Source organism: Dermacentor silvarum, chromosome 2, assembly GCF_013339745.2.
Source record: "Dermacentor silvarum isolate Dsil-2018 chromosome 2, BIME_Dsil_1.4, whole genome shotgun sequence".
NCBI lineage: Eukaryota > Metazoa > Arthropoda > Arachnida > Ixodida > Ixodidae > Dermacentor > Dermacentor silvarum.
In genome coordinates, this window is record NC_051155.1 from 241,529,569 (window position 1) to 241,546,068 (window position 16,500).

A 16,500-nucleotide genomic window follows, 5' to 3' on the forward strand; every position below is an offset into this window, starting at 1 on the left:
CAATGATGATCATTAATGGCATCCGCTTTGAATCAGGTAGCGACAAATAATCACCTAGCCTGTGTGAGCTGCTTTTAAGCGTTACCACATACTAATATAGCATTCTACCAACATCTGCTTTATATCGTAAAATTATCTATCTCTGTGATGATTCCGTCCCCATCTCTGCCCTGCTATTTTGCCGCCAATACTACAATCGTCCCTTACTGATTTCCACTTCTGTTAACGCATCAGTATTGAACCTTCTGATATAGATATATTATATTGGATATATTGCTATATTATATATTATATCAGATATATTACCCGCCGTGGTTGCTCAGTGGCTATGGTGTTGGGCTGCTGAGCACGTGGTCGCGGGATCAAAATCCCGGCCACGGCGGCCGCATTTCGATGGGTGCGAAATGCCGAAAACAACCGTGTACTTAGATTTAGGTGCATGTTAAAGAACCCTAGGTGGTCCAAATTTCCGGAGTCCCCCACTACGGCGTGCCTCATAATCAGATCGTGGTTTTGGGACGTAAAACCCCATAATTTTTAAGGTATATATCCCTCACAGTTTTGGTTACGCGTTTCATTGCAATGTGCCGAGTCGTCCCCGAATTCCTTCTGCAGCAGGAACACGGCTCATCCTGTCGCGAATGTTTGATACTGTATGTTCTCGTCTTAAGAAAGCCATCCTCGGACCTCAAAGAGCCATCCTCGGACCCCGACCGGTGGACGATACGGGCACTTGCAGTGGTGAAAAATGAACTCGCGCGCTTGAAGCAGCGTAATACCTTACTGCGTCATCTCCTGACGTTTGTGTACCAACAGTTATGATCGTCGATTTGCCAAAACCGACAATGCTTCCCTGGACTCGCCATGGAAATGCTTATTTCTCCATGACAGTATCGCGTAAGAAGCCACGCGACACTAATCTTCGACGCCTTCGATGAAGAGATATTTCTAGTTGCACTTTTAGAAGAGCGGAAAAATTGAGCATGCTCAGTGCGTCACGGAAAAACAGCGCGATAGAAAGCACGACGAAATAGGAAACAATGACGACCATTACAGATGAAATTTCAACGGACAGACGCCGTGAACATATGCACACGTGGTATAAGGCGTACACAAAAATTAATCAAGAGCACAAACCGGCAACAAACGAATTGTAAAAAAAAAAAAATGGTTTGCAGTAACGGAAACGGAAACTGCAAGTGCCCGTACGTCCACCGGTTGTGTACTGCCTTGCTCTTTGAGGCCCGAGGTTCCTCGATACAAGAATTACATTTAAAGACGATAATCTTTCTTGGGCTACCTAAACGCGAAAAACTTTGTCTGTCACTCGATTCAACCGCCCCGCCAAAACCAACCAAGCTACTAGCACTGGTGGCTACTACTAGTGGTGGTCATACACGTCAACATTATACAGCGCAAAGGAAACCTCAGGCTTATTCGAGGCAAAATATATGTACAGAACCGTGATCAGCAGCGTTCATTTAATTAAGAATACACATTAGACTGGTTTTTACGTTAGTAAATCAAAAATCAACGCGTTAGAAATGGTGTCGAAGAGACTGCTACGCGTCAAAAACAAGCCGACCGAAGCCGCGGCTCTGTAGCCGGCTTTAAGTCAACAGTAATAAAAGGTCCCAACAGAGTTCGCGAGAGCAAAGCGAACGCGGGAAATTTGAATGGAATTCAGCAAAACCTCCATTGCATCTTAACGGCAGGCGTTACTGGATTAAAGGAAGCCTCGAGCTCGCTCATTTCCGCCGTTGCCCCGGCTGCTGGGGCCGCCAGGGTACCTTCTCCGTCGGCGTCGCCGCCGCTGGGAGGCGGCCCTGAAAAGTTCGGAGCTGGAAGACCAGCTCTGGGCCGTCAGGCAAGCCGAAGATGCCGCCCGAGTCCAAGGAACTTCGAGCCGATACCTGAGGCCACTAAAAGCAAAGTGCCGGCACTTTAAATAAAGTTTATTTCTTCTTCTTCCATTGCATCTCCATCATGGGAGGAGTGAGAGGGGAGGGGAAGAGCGTGAGGGGTGAACGTATCAGGGGCGGCAGAAGACTATCGTCTTTCGACGTCACTTGCAGCGAAGTAAGCAGATATGCGGCTATTTTTTTTTTTATTTTCTTCACTTCGTTCGCTGCTATTTTGCCTTCTTCTGTGTTTTTTCTTCTTTTTTGTACACTTTACTACAATGTACGTGTGTACTCCTGTCTGTCAATTAAAACTGTAGTCGTCGTCCTCATTCCCTTTTTCGTCATCATTGTGAGCGTACTATTTTTCTACACGCGCGGCTCAACGCAGTGGTTGCCCTGTGTCTACGAACAGCAGTGGTGTAGCCAGACATGTTTTTCGGGGTGGGGGGAGGAGGGTGCACGGTATGGGGAGGAAGGGGGGCAGTCAAGCTGGGCAGGCCGCATACTAAAAGAGGAATGAGAAATTTCGGGCGGGGGGGGGGGGGGGGGGGTCACGTTCCTGGTGTGCAACTCCTGGCCATGTTGCGCAGACACATCTGACATGTGCCCTTGAGTCACCGTCACGACGTGCAACATTGCTCAGCTTTTCCAATACGGTAGACTATATATAACGATCGAGACTGCAGAATGGTTGACGCTTGGGCAGCGTACCTTTGAGGCCGTGAGCAGCAGCATGGTGGAGCGCTCGAGGATCAACCTCGCTGAAGCCATCTGGGCTCTTCTCTTGTCGTCCTTCATGTCCTGCGGTAGAGGATAGCAGCCCCTGATGACGTTAGAGAACGAGGTACACAGGGGCCGTGTTTCCCGCTGATCGCGTTCGCCTAACGCAACGACCGCGGTGTGCGTTCGCCTACTGGTTTCCTTCGTCACGTCGACTCTCGTTGGCTTAGCCAATCGGCGCGCACTGAAATATCACCGAAGGCAATCGGGAGAGAACACGGCCCTGGGTTCCTAATGCAGTCAGCCACAATAGAGCAGTCTATGTTGAGAGTCAGCAGCCACTGTAGCAGTAGAAAGAGAAGCGCCAGAGTGACGCCCAGCAGGAAATTGAGGTGCTGCTGTCGAACTTGGTTCTATACGCCTCTGTAGTTAACGGTTAATGGGGAAACCGGAGAAACCAAGAGATTACGTTCGCAACAAATCACAGCTAAGGAAGGCTAGAACTGCAAGCGATCGAAAACGCTATTCCGACGTGAATGGTGGGAGCAACACTCTGCTGCGAGCGAACTGTTAGTCAAGTTAGCATTGGCTGAAGGCTTTTTTTCAGCGAACAGGACTAGATATGCAGCTTCAAATGTCGCTGAGAAAGCGTGTCTGTGAAAAATAGCTAGTGTGAGTTACACTACACGACCGAAAGCGCATCAATCATACGTTGAAAAGCATTAGATAAACTATTTCGTTTTCTTCGCGATTTATGAGACCTTTTACAGGAAGCATCATTGTGACCAAATCATGGACGCAGTATCGCGAAGCAATGCGCTGGAAAGGTATACTCACGTTCTGTCTATCTCCAGTGAGATGAGCCAGCTCAACCATTTCGGTGCCGAACTGGCTGAATGCCTTCACAAACTCCGTGAAGTTAGCGACATTCTCAAGGCGATTCAAGCTTATAGATACCTGCGCATAAGCGGGATACGAGACATTCAAAAAATACAGGTAGGGCAAAACAAGCAGCAGTATGCACGGCAACTGTCAGTGTTTTGTAAATGTGCACTCATCAGTAACACTACATTCGGAGCGGTTAACGCAGGCGCAAGCCACAACTCGCAAACTCAGAAGTACATCCTTTGTCAAACGTGTACGGGATACTCCGAGCCTTCGCCATATCTAATATACCATGTGTCCCACTTAACTTGTGCCAAAATTTGAATATATGCAAGTGCCACGAAGTTGGGCACAACCAAGGTAATGTCATGGAGGCAAAAGGCGTAGCGCATCAGACACAGATGCGCTACGCCTTTTGCCTCCATCATGTTATACCAACAAGCCCAGCGTGCAACGTTAGTCAAGGTAATGTCGATCGTTTACCGTCGCTTGGAGCAAGACATACTACGTTTTGTACTACGCCTAATTGTATAATTAGTTATTATTAATCAACTTATCAAATATTATATTCAGAGCAACAGTGTCAATGAGAAAATTGTATATGGTTCTGAAAAATTCCCGATCCAGCTTTTTGTTACTCAATACGTGCTACATGCAAGTTTTTTCCAAGCCTGAAAGAAAGCCGACAAAACATGAAAAAGTGCTGCTCGACTCGCGCGGCACTTTCTCGTGTCTCGGTCGAATACGCTGCGCGCGCATCTGTCCACGACTGTACGAGCCACTGATGAGATGTAACTGCGCACAAACAGTTTCTCAAAAGCTCGTGTCTAAGCTCCACGTTTTATACCTGCAAATACGCACTCATTTCTATTTCTATAAACACTGAATACAGAACGCAATTGCACATGCGCCTCACGATGATGTCAAGGTGAGACGAGATGTTCAACGTATGCGGCAGCTTAACATCTAAAAGAAAGAAGAAACAAATTCGCCAGCCCTTCCCCTGTCGAGAAAATGGCGGTAAACGAAGCTTGTCGTGTGTGTATCTGACCTTCGTCAGGGTAACGTAAAGTTCACGACATGTCACGGTAATAAAACATAAACGTTTATTAAATGTATGCATCGAGGGAAGGAAACGTACAACGCAACGGAAGGAAAAGTTGCACGAAAGGGAAACAAAAGTAGAAGGAAAGGGAACGAAAAGTACCACGAAAGGGAACGAAAAGTAGTAGGAAAGGGAAGGGAAAGTAGTAGGTCAAGTACACACACGACAACTTTCGCTCACCCCCATTTTCTCGACAGGGGAAGGGCTGGTGATTTTCTTTCTTGCTTGCTTTCTTTCTTTCTCTCTCTATTTCTTTCTCTCTCCTTATTTCTTTCCTTCTTTCTCTCTCTCTTTCTCTATTTTTTTCTCTCTTTCTTTTTTGACCCTGGTATGTGCCATTGAGCTTGGACCCTTTCTGCACTATCACCACGATCGGCCCACTTTTCAGCGTGACACCACCGCCACCACCACCGAAACTTGTGAGCCTATAAAGCTTCGCTTAAAAAGAAAGGATGTTGCAGATATAGTGGGAATGTCTAGGACCATTAAAATGTTTATCTGAGCCCTCGCTTAGCAGAAGAACCTTTATTATAACGGAACTTCACTGTCTAAGCGAATCATCCAAAGTCAAATTACAGCGCGTGATTAGTGCTAACTAACGCAGAAATTAAACTGCGGCCGTAGAGATGAATGTCGGTGGCCTGATCGCGAGATATACAGCGTCGGCTTTGTCATGGCACTTCTTATGAGCATTATTGCGTTCTCCGACATCCCGTTTCAAGCTTTGAGCGTATGTCTGTGTACAGACTCTCCGTTCAAAGCTCACAAGCAGCACGTTCACACTCGTCTGCACGCACTCGTCTCGGTGGTCACATTCATCTAAAGTGATACAGTGGTCGGCTGCTGACGCTCTCAAGTTCAGGGCATTGCGCATGAATCGAGCATGCGGCATGTCCATGCGTTGTCTTATTGCGGCGTCGGCCTGTGCTTTATTCCGCAAGAGATGGCGACCGAATCGGCCGACTGACAACTAGACAAGTTTAATTGACTGACAATACTTCCAGACTGCCAGCGCGCCTCGCGACATCATTGCACGAAGGGGCATCAGAACTGTTGGCCACTAGGCATAGCACGTTATAGTACACCTAAATGCGAACCTGCCACTCGTATACACGTTAGACTGCCTTCGATGCCACCAGGGCTCAAATGAAGGGTGCACTCGTATATACTGCTGGACGCCGCAAAAGGCGGCTGCAGCCGTTGGCGAGAGGCCACGTACTCACCCTGTCTTTAGCGCTGAGAAGCTGCTTGACCACGACGGTGTCTGCTAGGAGGAGCACGCGGGTGACGGAGGCGAGCAGGGCGCGCGCGGCCCGCGCCAGCGCGCCCCGGTCCTCGGTCGCCTCGTCCATGCGGACGTCGCACAGCTGCTCGATGCTGGCGCCGGCGGCGCGCGCGCTTCGGCACGCGTCGTACATGTCGAGCTTGATCTCGACGTTGTCGTCAGCCAGGGCCTCGCCGACGGAGACGAACCGCTCCACGGCCAGGTTGACAGCCTGGCCGACGCGCGCACGAACCGCCTGCTCGCTGCGCAGCGCCCGGTCCTTGGCGCTTACCAGCGTGCTGATCTGCGCACATCAACAACCAGTTACGGCAACTCTCCGGTCATGGCGGGCGCGAAATTTCCGTTAATACTCCCTTCACGCGCATAGTGCCCAATATTCGGTCACTATAGCAAACGTGCGTATACCCACTATACGCTCACGAGAGGCATTGACAATATGCGTATATATAGAGACGTTCACTCTGCGACGTTCTGTAGCTTACGCTGTCGCCGCAGGTAACGATATGATTTGCAGAGTTCCCTAATCATCGTTCAGGTTTTCGCAACGAAAACGCCGGTAAATATGCAGTCTATAGCATCTAATAGTAAGCGTCACTTGCGGCAAGACCTTGCCTGTTTAAAGGAAATACAGACATCCTTCGCCATGTTCTTGGCCACATTATAGCCAAGTTCGCACGCACAGCAAAGAGCAGTGGAGAGGGGCTTCTTTTCTATAGACAAATAAATAACTTGCCATGGTTAAGGCAGAAAGCTAGGACAAATGGTACGATTACTGAAATAACTTTATTTAGGTCCAGAGAAGACGCAGGGGAGACCCCGTGTCACCCGGCTAGTCCCACGTGTATATATAGGGACCGCCAAGCCGAGCTTGACGGCCCGATCGCGTGCACTCTGGACAGCAAGAAGCAGACAGGACTGGCACTGATAACGATATATTATAGTTTCATGCTATGTGTTTCCGCTTTTTCAGTGCTGCAAATATGTCAAACCAGTGACTCGCCACCTCCAAAACAACTTAAGCCTCGCACCATGGTGCTCTGAAGAACCAGTTCTCTGTAAAGTAATATTTGGAGGACGCTTAAGCTTTGCTTTCAAGAGTGGAACGCGATAGCATTCAAAGATCCCTGACTGCTTCTTACGCTTTCCGACAACTGCAGCTTATGCAACCTTAATGGTTACCGGGAAACGCTGGCTCCGAACGCTATGCACGAACGCGCGCTTTCTGGTAGAAACGCGGCATCTTGCGTGGGCCGAACCCGGAGATAGTGCACAACCGCGCAAAAAAATTTAAAAAAAATGACATCGTTTTCAGGTTTCCGGTATTGTTTCGCACTTCAGTCTGAGAAGATTTAACATAAAAGGCATGCGCTGTGGGTGTTTTGTTTCATGACATTTGTTTGTGGGTTGCCATTCTCAAAAAATTCCGAGCATTAGCTTTGTCAAGAATGTAAGACAAGGTATGAGCAACATTAGTGATAAAATGGTATGGCAATATAACCCGCATATACTGCACGTCAGATAGCAAGGCGTGGTATATACATATACCTAAATATATTCTGAGGGCCCGCGTGGTTGGGGATGATTTTCTCGGCCGCGGACAACGGCGCCGAGGCCGACGCCGGATTTTCTGCAACACGGGGCCCTTAACGCTGTCGCGTTAAAATGTGGCTCTGTGGAAACAATGCACGACTACGCATTGTGCACACATGGACTTTTCCCCACAGCACCGCAGTCACTGTTACAGTCTGCACGAGCGTGCAGACTGTAACAAATAAAATGATACAAACGAAGAACAATACGTGGCCTGCACGTCTACTTGGCGCGCTGGACAGGACTTGCAGTGGACTTGCTTTTCAGTTTACTCATCGGGGGTTTGAAACAGGTGAGTAATGCGACTTTTTTAGCGTCAGGTTCACTGTCGACTTCCATTTTGCTAAGATGGAAGCCATCTTGGAAACATTCCTTCTCTCAGAACACAACGACGCAGCGAGCAACAACCTAGCCGTGCCGGTCGTCCCTATAATACACATTCACACGAGTCGCTTTCATTATTTCATTGTACTATGTGCCAATAAGCACATAGTACAATGAAATAATGCTTTAAAGGGAACGCTTAATTACCTCCCATCTTTCAGCACGTTGTAAAGCATGCGGTTGTCAGCCTTTCTTCGGTCAAACCAAGATCATTCGTTAAAAAAAGTACAAGAAAGCTCGTGAACTTGCAGAAGCCTATCTATCTATCTATCTATCTATCTATCTATCTATCTATCTATCTATCTATCTATCTATCTATCTATCTATCTATCTATCTATCTATCTATCTATCTATCTATCTATCTATCTATCTATCTATCTATCTATCTATCTATCTATCTATCTATCTATCTATCTATCTATCTATCTATCTATCTATCTATCTATCTATCTATCCGCCTACGATTCGGTGCTCTCATGGTCATATCGTTAACTTGGTATTTACCAAAATTGGCATACTATGACAAAAGTGTATGACGAACATAAATGATAGGTCATGACATGAATATGATGACACGTGTGTCATGTAGGTCATGAAACAGCTGCCTACGTCTTGGTGCTCTCATAGTCGTTTCGTTAACTTGGTAGCCTTCCCGCACACTGCTTCACATAGCATCGATTTCCACAGGGCGTGGGATCTGCCGGCTTTTTTCGCTGAGTCATTGTCATTTTTGCTGAGTCATGCTCACGACTATGACTTGTAGCATCATCCTTTAGTGTTTCCTTCACTTAGTGCCCACGTCCGAACCCATTCCAGTGGTTTTTGAGTGTTAATCTTTTTCGCTGAGTCATTGTCATTTTTCTTAATAAACTTCAGTTTTTAGACAGCGCTCGTCCTATGTCCTTCGTTTTTGTGTTGCCGTCATTTTCCGCGCTGACTCAAAAGAATTCACATAATGTAATCGCGATGGAAAGAGCAAAAACACGCAACACAAGGTAAACACGAGACGAACGTTGTTCACATTCGCTCGGAGCAATGCCTGTTTCTTTACAACTGATAGCGACACGGCCAGACGACGCTACGTTCTAGTGTTGCCATGGACAGAAACGGAGCAGGGTAAGGACAATAGCCCCGCCGTGTGAAAAAAAAAATAAAATAAAAATAAAGCGCACTATGCGTGCGTTCCAGCGCATTAATAATTTGCAATACCTGGAACATGTCTATAGATGGCGACATCAAGACTGATCAATGTTTTCTTGCTCAAACGCAGTGACAAACAACACAGAATTATTTTCTTCAGAGAATGCTGCCCCTCTTGAACACACGGACGTGGAAGGATTTTAAGCTTTAAGTAACCTTCCAATATTTTTTTTTTCGAATTCGGAAGTTTCTATGTAAAGAAGAAGCGTAAATTTCGCGTAAGTTTGCGAATTTGCCTAGTCTACTGTGACCAGGGGCCGTATTGCGTAAAGATTATTCGTTTCATTTTGCATTCTTTTTGTCCTTTGCGATTGGCTACAGTGACGCCACTCCTTCGTCATCGCCGGTATCGGCCACTCGCTGCGACGGGTGATAAGAAATAGAACCGAAGAAAAAGAATCCGTACACTACAGCCCAATATACGACCCCAGAGATTTGTTCCGCGTCATTAGGATTGAAAGATATATCTGCAGTATCACACGAGTTTCAGTGCTTCATAAGAAAGTAGAAGAAATAACATAAATTTGTGCTAGTCGTACCCAGTAAAATGTGGACGGGCTCCTAAAATTATATGACGTTGACTCGTGCTGGTAATAATACCGCTTTTTTTTTTAAGAAAAGAAAGGAACATTCCTTGCCACTTTCCTGCCATTCATTGTTCACGCTGTAATTCCAATGCCCTTAAGCCACCTCAAAAAAAAAAAAAAAAAAAAAAAAAAAAAAGACCAACCTTGCACTAGGCCGCGCAACGCTTGAAACAGCGAAGCTGGGCGATCGTAGTCCAGCATTTTCCAGAAGTGCGCGCGAACTTTTCATGATGATGATAATTTCTTTTCGCGCGTCTCGGACTTGCGGCAGTCACTGCGCGTTGCATAGCGCAGTTTGCAACACCGACACCGCGTTGCAATGCCGACAACGCGTTCCAGCAGACCCGCTCCGTGAATGTCTCTCTCTCTCTCTCTCTCTCTCGCTCTCATTTTCTTTATCTCTCGCCCGAGCAGAGCGCGCAAAACCTCTTCTTCACCTCGCAGAGCACGAGCGCGTGCGAACGCGCCAGCTGTGGACGAAGACGACGACGCTCGAATGCAATCATATGGTTCGCATAAATGCATGTTCTGCAAGCGTGGCTGTATAGCCTAGTGGTTACGACGCTCGCCTTGGGACCATGGGCACGCCGGCTCGAATCCCGCCTCGGCAAGAAAGTTTGTTTTCTTTCTTAATTGTTGACGATAATAGTTTCTTGATACGAACCACAAATTGCGGCTGGCTTAAACAGCTTCGCTGTTACAAATATGATTCGTATTCACGAAAAGTTCCTACGCTGGAAACCTTCGTGAGAGCAAAAACCGTCCAAAAGTGACAGCGAACGTATTAGCGAAGGTCGCCGACCAATCTGGAAACTTATCACGAACAAAAATTTTTGTGAATCTTTGCATACGAGAATACTAGTAACCCGTGGGTATACGAAAGCCTAGAAAATAACCACGTCCAAATTCCATTATACACGTTACCACGACTTTGCGCAAGAAAAATTAATCGTCTTTAGTCCTATGTTTTTTTACTATTTGAATGTAGTACACTTTGCTTAGTTTATTCATTCATAATTCTACACTCACCTATCAAAACATTGTTTTCTTTTTGTTTTTGCGAATGGCCATGAAATCTATACGTTGGCCGTAGAAAATAATATGGTACAGAATATGTATTCGTATAATATTTGGATATAGTATTCTAATCGTGTTTGCATTTCAGTCGTATCTAATTGAGTTTCAAAAACCAGTATTTGCACACCGCTGCCTAGGGGCACAGAGAAACAGAAAGTAGAAGAAAAGGCAACAGGTCACAGGTTGTGGCTGAACCAACAGTCCGACGCCTGAACGTTATAAGTGGATCTTGCTCGCAAGCTGTAACTTTCTTGGGGCCGCGAAAAACTCTGCTCGTGGTTTCTCGGCCACAGTCAGCCAGCTATTGCACGTGGCAATATGAAGTATCGTATCAGGGGCTGCGCTTGAGAATATGCAAAGGAAACGTCACGTCTCGCACAACGCTCGTTCTACGGGGTCTAGTTCGAAAAAAAGAAGAAATGAAACGAAAGGACGACGGATGGCATACGCACGGCCTCTGCGGAAACGTAATTTCACTCGGCAAAGAGCAGCACGTTGAGTGATGACCGTCACACCGCCCATGAACACACACAAGCACCGCGAGGCGTCCCGTGTTGCGAGGTCTTGCCTATGCGGCCAAAAAGAAGGGATCGATACCGAACACGGTCGTACGCGAGAAACTCAATAACACCAGCGGCAGCAGTGGCGGAAATCAAATAGGCGCGCCCCGTCGCCGCGCGGGACGGCCTTGCCCGATTTCGGGTGATTACGGTTCCCGGCACAGAAGTCCTGCGCTACCGGTGCGCGCGCCGCCCACCCTGCCGCGCGATGACCAACGCGCACTTCGTCATCGGCACCGCCGGCGCCGCCGGGAATGCCAATCGCGGCCCGCACACTTTTGCGGCAGGTCACGCGTCGCCCGGGTGTCCGCACCCGCCGCCTTCGGTCCGCTGTCTCGGTCGGTTCTCCGGGAATTCGCGTTAATGCGCTGGTCGGCCAACTAGCTCGGAATACAGTGTTCTATCTCTCGGAGCTTCGGGGCCCCTGTTCTGCATAGGTTGATTGCTTAGCCTCAATAAAGTGCTTCGTACGTTTCATGTTCTCGATAAGTACCCATTGCGAAGGAGTTATCAGGGCGCGGCTTTCCTACACGGCAGACGCGCGGGATGTGGCCACGTTCCCCTTAGCTAGCTCGGGAAGCGGCGCGAAATTTTCGTCTCACCGGCATGCCGCCGATCAGGCGTCGCGCGCTCGTGCAGCAGTGTCCTCGCTTGGCGACTGAACACCGGTCGTGTGCGACACCGTGCATAGCGACCCGTGAGCACGCTCACGACTTGAATGCAGGATATGGGCCGCAACGTTCGTACGCAGGCCGATTTCATCAAACGAAAACAAACAAACAAACAACAGCACCAACAGCGGGAAGCAGATTGCGCATCGTTTAGATTGTGGTAAATATTGGTGTTGTAGTCATGGATATTGCAGGAACAGAAAGACAAAAGGCAGACAATGTCCTGATGGTGCGAGGGGCATCAGTAAGCTAGGATGCAGTAAATATGCAATGGTGAGACGGGGTACATTAAACAACTGATTTAATATTATCACGGAAAAAGGAAGTTTCTGACAGTTTGAAAAGAAGTTCACCAATATTGGAGGAAATACAGGGTACATTGAACAAGGTTCGCACAACATTGCATATTCTTCAGGAAACTTAATTTCTGTCGGGGTGAATGAGGCCGACGACCGGAATGATAACGTGGGAGTCAATTTCCTTTCCTTTCTTTTCATTGTTTGGACATGCATGTGTTTCGCTATGAAATAAAGAAAAGTCAACAAGGCAGCAGCAGTCATCGGAATCTGGGACCTTGACAGTGACAAAGCAGATGCACATTTTACAGCAAAGCTGTTTGCCTCCACCCCCGTATGCATCCCCCGCATGCGTTCCCAGGAAGGGGGTTAGCAGGAAAATGTGGCAACGGCGCCTGTGCACGTGGCCTGCGCTTCTGTTTTATGACGTCACGCGCGTCGGAGGTGCCGGCGCGGCTGCAGCAGCGGTTGCGGCAGATACATGGGAGGTGCGGTGACCGCGGCGGCGCTTGTGTCGGCGTAGTGTGGTGGCGCATGCCGGAGGAACGAGCGGAGAGGCGTCTGCAGCAGAAACGGGAATACAACCAGCGACAGCGGGGCCGTGCAAAAGCGAGTAATTTGTATGCAGCCCGAACAGCTTCGCTGGTAATCCGTCCGCATATGAATGTTGCAGCCCATGAATTTACGGTTTCTTTTTAAGAAACGTGAGAAAGATAGTGATGACAGGCACCTCCAAACATGCGCTTATTTAGATGTAAAGTGAAGTCGCTGCCATCGCCTACAGCTACTAAAATCCCCTGGCAGACATTTCATGAATAAAAATGACATCGAGGACAGAAGTACTTGTACACTGTAATAACGAGGTGCTTATAAATAACTGCCAATAACGCCACGCCATAAAACACGAGAAGAGGAAGAAAGAAGCACACAAAAATGGTACCTTGCAGCTAACTGGCAGTTTCGGTAAGAGAGAGACATCACAAAACACAGAGAGTTTAACACTTTGGATGTTGGTATATACCAGAGACAACAGCGGATGACACTCGAGTGCCGGTATGGGAAGGCGAATGGGGTATCAAGCGCAGTCAGCACAACAATACACACAAAGCAGTTGAAAAATTCCCTTACTGGCCGGCAGTTGTGACCAACAAACGAAAATTCAGGAAGGTCTACGCAACTTTCAGCAGCTATAAACATCATAGACGGCGAGCAACTGCAGTCGTGCCGCAGGCTGCAGTGATGGTACAATGGCGTTTACATCGACATTAGAACGTTAATACGTTAAAACGCTTTAAAGCAAAAGCTGAAGAACTTAGTTAGACCCATGAAGAACTGAAGTGTACAGTGTTGAACCAGCTACGACGTGAATAGGTTAATAATTCTTCGCCTCATATAGCTGGTTCAACACTGTCTCGCGCACTGTGGTGTGAACGGGTGGCCAGTAAGCCAGTGCTGGTTTCAAAACTCGCACTTCGTCAACAGTGTCGTCGGTTTCGTCAACACTCGCGTGTTATCCGTGTGTTGTGCCCTACACGGATAAGCTTCACTCCGGCCGCAAGAGCGACTACGAAGCATTGCTTGGACGCCTCAAGGACGTCACGAAAGTATAGTTGATGCTTCTAGAGGAAACATCTTGTAACACCGAAGGCGGTTAGCAGCAGCACTCGGTGCCTCTTCCAGTCAGTGATGAGGGCCTACATGGCAATGTGGAAGCTTAATGCGATCTCCCTGTTGATGACGACGTAAAAGGCAACTTGCAAGAAAAAAAAAAAGCCGTCTGACGATTGTTGCATAGAAGTAATATAGACAACGGGCATTTAGGGAAACGTCCAGCGCCCTCTTATGGTTGCCGCCGACAATGTAACGGGAAAAGTGCCCTCCTGTGTTTCTGGAGTCCCGCCATAGCAGTGGTCGGCCCCTCCAGCGTTGACAGTATATATGGTGTCGTCAGGAACTGTCAGGGAGGGGCTACAACGTGAACCGAAATGGCGTCTGCATTCACACTATGTGTCGGAACAATCAACGTGCATACGGTAATGCTGGTCCGGGCTAGCTTGTTCGTTACGAAAAAGAAGCGAACTGCGCGAAGCGAACGATACATACGTGCTAGTGTTGCAGGATGGCAGACGGAAGCGACCGTTCCTGTGGGCAACACTTACTGGCAATGGTGCGGTCTAAGAAAGCAAATTTCGTGAGCATTATGTGGCTCATGCTATGCCAAGCGTCTGGTGCCTCATGCAGGCTGGCTGTTCTCTGTTCATCATAAAACAATCGGATTAGTCACTGTGGTTGTTGGACGTAGGTGGGAGGTGTGTTTCATTACATGTGACGTCTTTCTTGACGGCATGAGTTCGCAATTTATTAACGTCTACGCCCCTTTGAAGGTGACGGAAAAAAATGTCGCAGTTTCACCCGAAAGGCGAAGCATCAATTGCGATAGAAACTTAGTAGAGAGCTATACGGAGTAAGGATAGTAGTTTTATCAGCTGTATAAACTTTGACATGCAGCAGCACCAGCAACGCGCAAAACTGTTGTCGACGCCGTCGCCATTTTGCCCGCGTTACGCGCGCGGCGTTGGTGACTGTTGCCAGGGCCTCTGGGCGCGGCTCGGAGGTTTTCAACGAGATCAGAACGGGAAACTCGTCGAGCAGCGTCGGAAGCCTTTACCACATTCTCGCGTCGCAACGTTCCCTCCCTCCCTCCCTCCCGCCCGCCCGTCCCCCCACGGGCTTTCGCGCGACGGAAGAAGTCGCGTTTGCTCTCTCTCTCTCTCTCTCTCTCTCTCTCTCTCTCTATATATATATATATATATATATATATACCCGCCGTGGTTGCTCAGTGGCTATGGTGTTGGGCTGCTGAGCACGAGGTCGCGGGATCGAATCCCGGCCACGGCGGCCGCATTTCGATGGGGGCGAAATGCGAAAACACCCGTGTACTTAGATTTAGGTGCACGTTAAAGAACCCCAGGTGGTCCAAATTTCCGGAGTCCCCCACTACGGCGTGCCTCATAATCAGAACTGGTTTTGGCACGTAAAACCCCATAATTTAATTTTATATATATATATATATATATATATATATATATATATATATATATATATATGGTGATTGTAAAGGAGGAAAGAGAAGCTTAATTCTGCAGCCTTTCAGGGAACACGGCGCAGACCGCGCGTTTGTTCTCCGCCGTGCGTTCGCTCCCCGTGAAAGCGCGCGTCCCTCGCCCCCTTTCACTCGCACATACAGCGTCCCGCGCGCGGCGACGATTTCATCGCCTTTGCCATCATACGGAACCTCACGGCGACGACGACGCCGACAGCAGAAATCCTCTTTGAGTGCCCATATAATTGCTATCGCAATAAAAATGATATCTTTTTACAGCGAAAGCTGTATATGGCTAGGCGAAAAAAAAAAAAAACGTTCGTCCCATGTTTCGATAAACGTCTTCATTGGCTGCGCCGTCAGTTACGTCGTTCTCTACGTCCACCCAAGCGCGCGCGCCATTGGCAGCGCCGTTAGTGACGTCGTTCTCTGCGTCGTACCTGCTATGCCCGCAACGCCACCTCATCGGCTCGCCGTTGTCGCATGCGTTCGATATGTCGAGTTAGCTCGGCGTCGTGGTTAGCAGCATCCGCCCGCCATTGGCGCTTGCGTTCCACTAGAAACACAAACATGTAACCAATAATTGAGAAACGCTTTAATACAGCGTCGGGATTAACCCACTGCTAAACACCGGGGCCGCACGTTTCAGTTTCGCTGGTTAACCATCTGTACGGAGTACTTGGGCGGTGTTTTTTTTATGCGAAGACGTCAAATGGCACATTGAGCGAAAAGTCCGGCGTCTGTAGCAGAGAAACGGCACCTAAATTTCCATTGGCTGCGACGCCACGTCACGACAGCGCCTTGACGGAGCAGAACGGGCGAATCGTAACGCCTGCTGCCACATTAGCGCGCCAGGTGTTGCATGAGGGGAGAGCGCATCTCGGAAGCCGGCACGCGGTCCGTATCACTCTCTCACTCTCTCAACCCCACTGGGCGTAGCTGCTGCGCGCGCCTGCCAGACTTGGTGCGAGACGTTCATTGTGAAAGGCAGCACTATATTAGTTAAATAGGACGGAACACGAGAACATTGCTCGTCCTTGCGTTTCTCCTGTCCGTCCATGTTCAGTCTGCGCTGCTTTTCACAATGTACTACGTCTACCTGTTGTATAAGTGCATAACATTGAGCGTGAAA

At 48.3% G+C, this 16,500-nt stretch overlaps 1 protein-coding gene across 3 annotated transcripts in view; it reads right to left on the reverse strand.

The window, feature by feature from the left end:
* Nucleotides 1–16,500, reverse strand: part of LOC119442980 (alpha-catulin-like) — a 162,101-nt gene that overhangs the window by 46,696 nt on the left and 98,905 nt on the right. For 2 of the 3 annotated variants that reach the window (XR_007465745.1, XM_049662496.1), the window contains exons 1-3: nucleotides 5,838–6,164; nucleotides 3,462–3,581; nucleotides 2,616–2,705 (exon numbers count right to left, since the gene is read on the reverse strand). Coding sequence is in view for 2 of the 3 variants with exons in the window: in XM_049662496.1 (XP_049518453.1) it covers nucleotides 2,616–2,705; nucleotides 3,462–3,581; nucleotides 5,838–6,032 (405 nt within the window). In the remaining variant the exon portion in view is untranslated. Of the gene's footprint in view, nucleotides 1–2,615; nucleotides 2,706–3,461; nucleotides 3,582–5,837; nucleotides 6,183–16,500 lie in introns of those variants that run through there. The other variant, XM_037708080.2, reaches the window with a different exon arrangement.